Below are 1,821 nucleotides of genomic sequence, written 5' to 3'. Positions count from 1 at the left end.
TTCAATTTCCTTGCAGGAGTCATCCCAAAAGGATTAATAAAGAGAAGTCTAAGTCTAAGTCTATATGTTTAAAATTGCAATAATATCATATTGTGACACAAGTATTGTGACGCTATCGTATTGTGAGGGCTCTGGTGATGACCACCCCCTAGTATTTAACACTGTTGACTCAGATTTTCATTCTAAAGCACAGCATGTATTTCTGTTCACAGTCCTACTGTGGTCAAGGCTATGGAGACCCTGGTGTCCACGTACGTCCTGCTGGTTCTGGTTTCCGTGCATGCAGCTCCGTCTCACAAAGGCTTGCGAGGTACTACATGACTGAGTGTGGTTGCAACTGAAACAATCTCTATGTTGCTGTCCTTCTCTCACAGGCTCCCTCACTCATTCACGCAAACATGCACTCGACGTGAGTCCATCTGCGGCTCATTGATTGAACCTACAGGAACACAAGTGTTGCCTGAAAGTGTTTATTCAAACGCAAATTGCCATCACCAGGCTTTAAAGACTATTTTCTTTCATGAGCTTGTTCATTTTATCAGAGTTGAAAACTAAACCCCTTAGAAGGGAAATTTGCCGAATACATTTAACCTTGAAACCGCCACTCAAGTATGTACAATGTCACTGATAAAGAGAGAGAGGGAGTGCTAATCTCCATTTTTTTTTATTATGTCTCTGTCCCTCAAGGACTCTCCTGTGTAAATGACTTTGTCAACAATGTCAGCTGTACATGGGACGGCTCTCCAGTGGCTCCAGGTGTGGACTGTTGGATCTTCGGTGTGAAGACAACTTGGATCTCTAAGATCTACGGGAGACCACCGGAGAAAGTATTACTTAGTCGAAGCTGCAAGCTAAAAAAACACAGAAACTCTCCTCCAGGCTGCAGTTTTGTCTTTGAAAATGAAGTAAGTCACTAACACATCATTCATAAGAACAATTCAACATCTCTTTCTATCTTACCCCCCCCCCATGATCTTACCCTTTTGAATCATTGTTTGTGCAAATGTTGCACTGGAAAAAAGAATAAATCCATAACAATAATCAACAGTCTGTCAACTTCTGTCTTCACTGTTTAATTTAAGAAATGTATCTTATGGGTCCCTCCAGGAATTCAACATTTTTGCTGACATGCCCTACATCAGAGTGGAGTGTAACGGGACGTTGGTGGAGAACATCACAAACTACTCACCATACGATCACAGTGAGTTTACCTTCATTCACAAATCTGGTAATGAAAGACATTTGACATAATTCATTACAAGGTTATGTTTTATGTCTTTACTAGGATAACATGTTTAGGATTTGTATATAGGTTTGTATTGGTGGCTTTCAAAAAAGTGATAAAGATCAGGAATTATTAATTGTGGGCTTTTCTTTTCTTGTGCGCCTGTGTGCGTGCGTGTGTGTGCCTGTGTGTGTGTGTGTGTGTGTGTTTTGTGCCTGTGCGTGTGCATACAGTCAAAATGCATCCTCCAGGACTTCCCAATGTCAGCAGCGCTGCCAATGAGACCAGGATATCATGGAGTCAAGGCAGTCGTCCCTCTGTCTTCTTCACATCCTTTCACTTCGAAGTTCAGATCAAAGAGAAAAAGCAGACATGGAACGTGGGTGCTCATTCGTCATTCACTTGCACGCATGAATGGTCATTTAATAAAAATACTCATATTTACTAAGCTCTTTTTTGCAAAACATGCTACATGAGCATAATGGTATATCATAGGCACAAAATAACATATATACATATATATTTACTGTATACACTGTATATATATATCAAGGCTGTAGTCAAGACCACCTTTGTCGAGTCCAAGACAAGTGCAA

At 40.7% G+C, this 1,821-nt stretch overlaps 1 protein-coding gene and 1 long non-coding RNA gene across 2 annotated transcripts in view; one reads left to right on the top strand and one right to left on the bottom strand.

Moving 5' to 3' along the window:
* LOC116703797 (uncharacterized) overlaps positions 1-1,821 on the bottom strand; it is a 17,737-nt gene that overhangs the window by 9,799 nt on the left and 6,117 nt on the right. Inside the window, exon 2 of the long non-coding RNA XR_004335507.1 lies at positions 315-321. This is a non-coding gene — a long non-coding RNA (uncharacterized LOC116703797). The remainder of the gene's footprint in view (positions 1-314; positions 322-1,821) is intronic.
* Positions 1-1,821, top strand: part of il2rb (interleukin 2 receptor, beta) — an 8,770-nt gene that overhangs the window by 1,622 nt on the left and 5,327 nt on the right. Inside the window, exons 2-5 of the mRNA XM_032538760.1 lie at positions 213-310; positions 688-905; positions 1,108-1,201; positions 1,459-1,604. Of these exons, the coding sequence (XP_032394651.1) occupies positions 213-310; positions 688-905; positions 1,108-1,201; positions 1,459-1,604 (556 nt within the window). The remainder of the gene's footprint in view (positions 1-212; positions 311-687; positions 906-1,107; positions 1,202-1,458; positions 1,605-1,821) is intronic.

This window comes from Etheostoma spectabile, chromosome 15, assembly GCF_008692095.1.
Source record: "Etheostoma spectabile isolate EspeVRDwgs_2016 chromosome 15, UIUC_Espe_1.0, whole genome shotgun sequence".
Lineage (NCBI taxonomy): Eukaryota > Metazoa > Chordata > Actinopteri > Perciformes > Percidae > Etheostoma > Etheostoma spectabile.
This window is presented reverse-complemented; position numbering and strand designations above follow the sequence as displayed.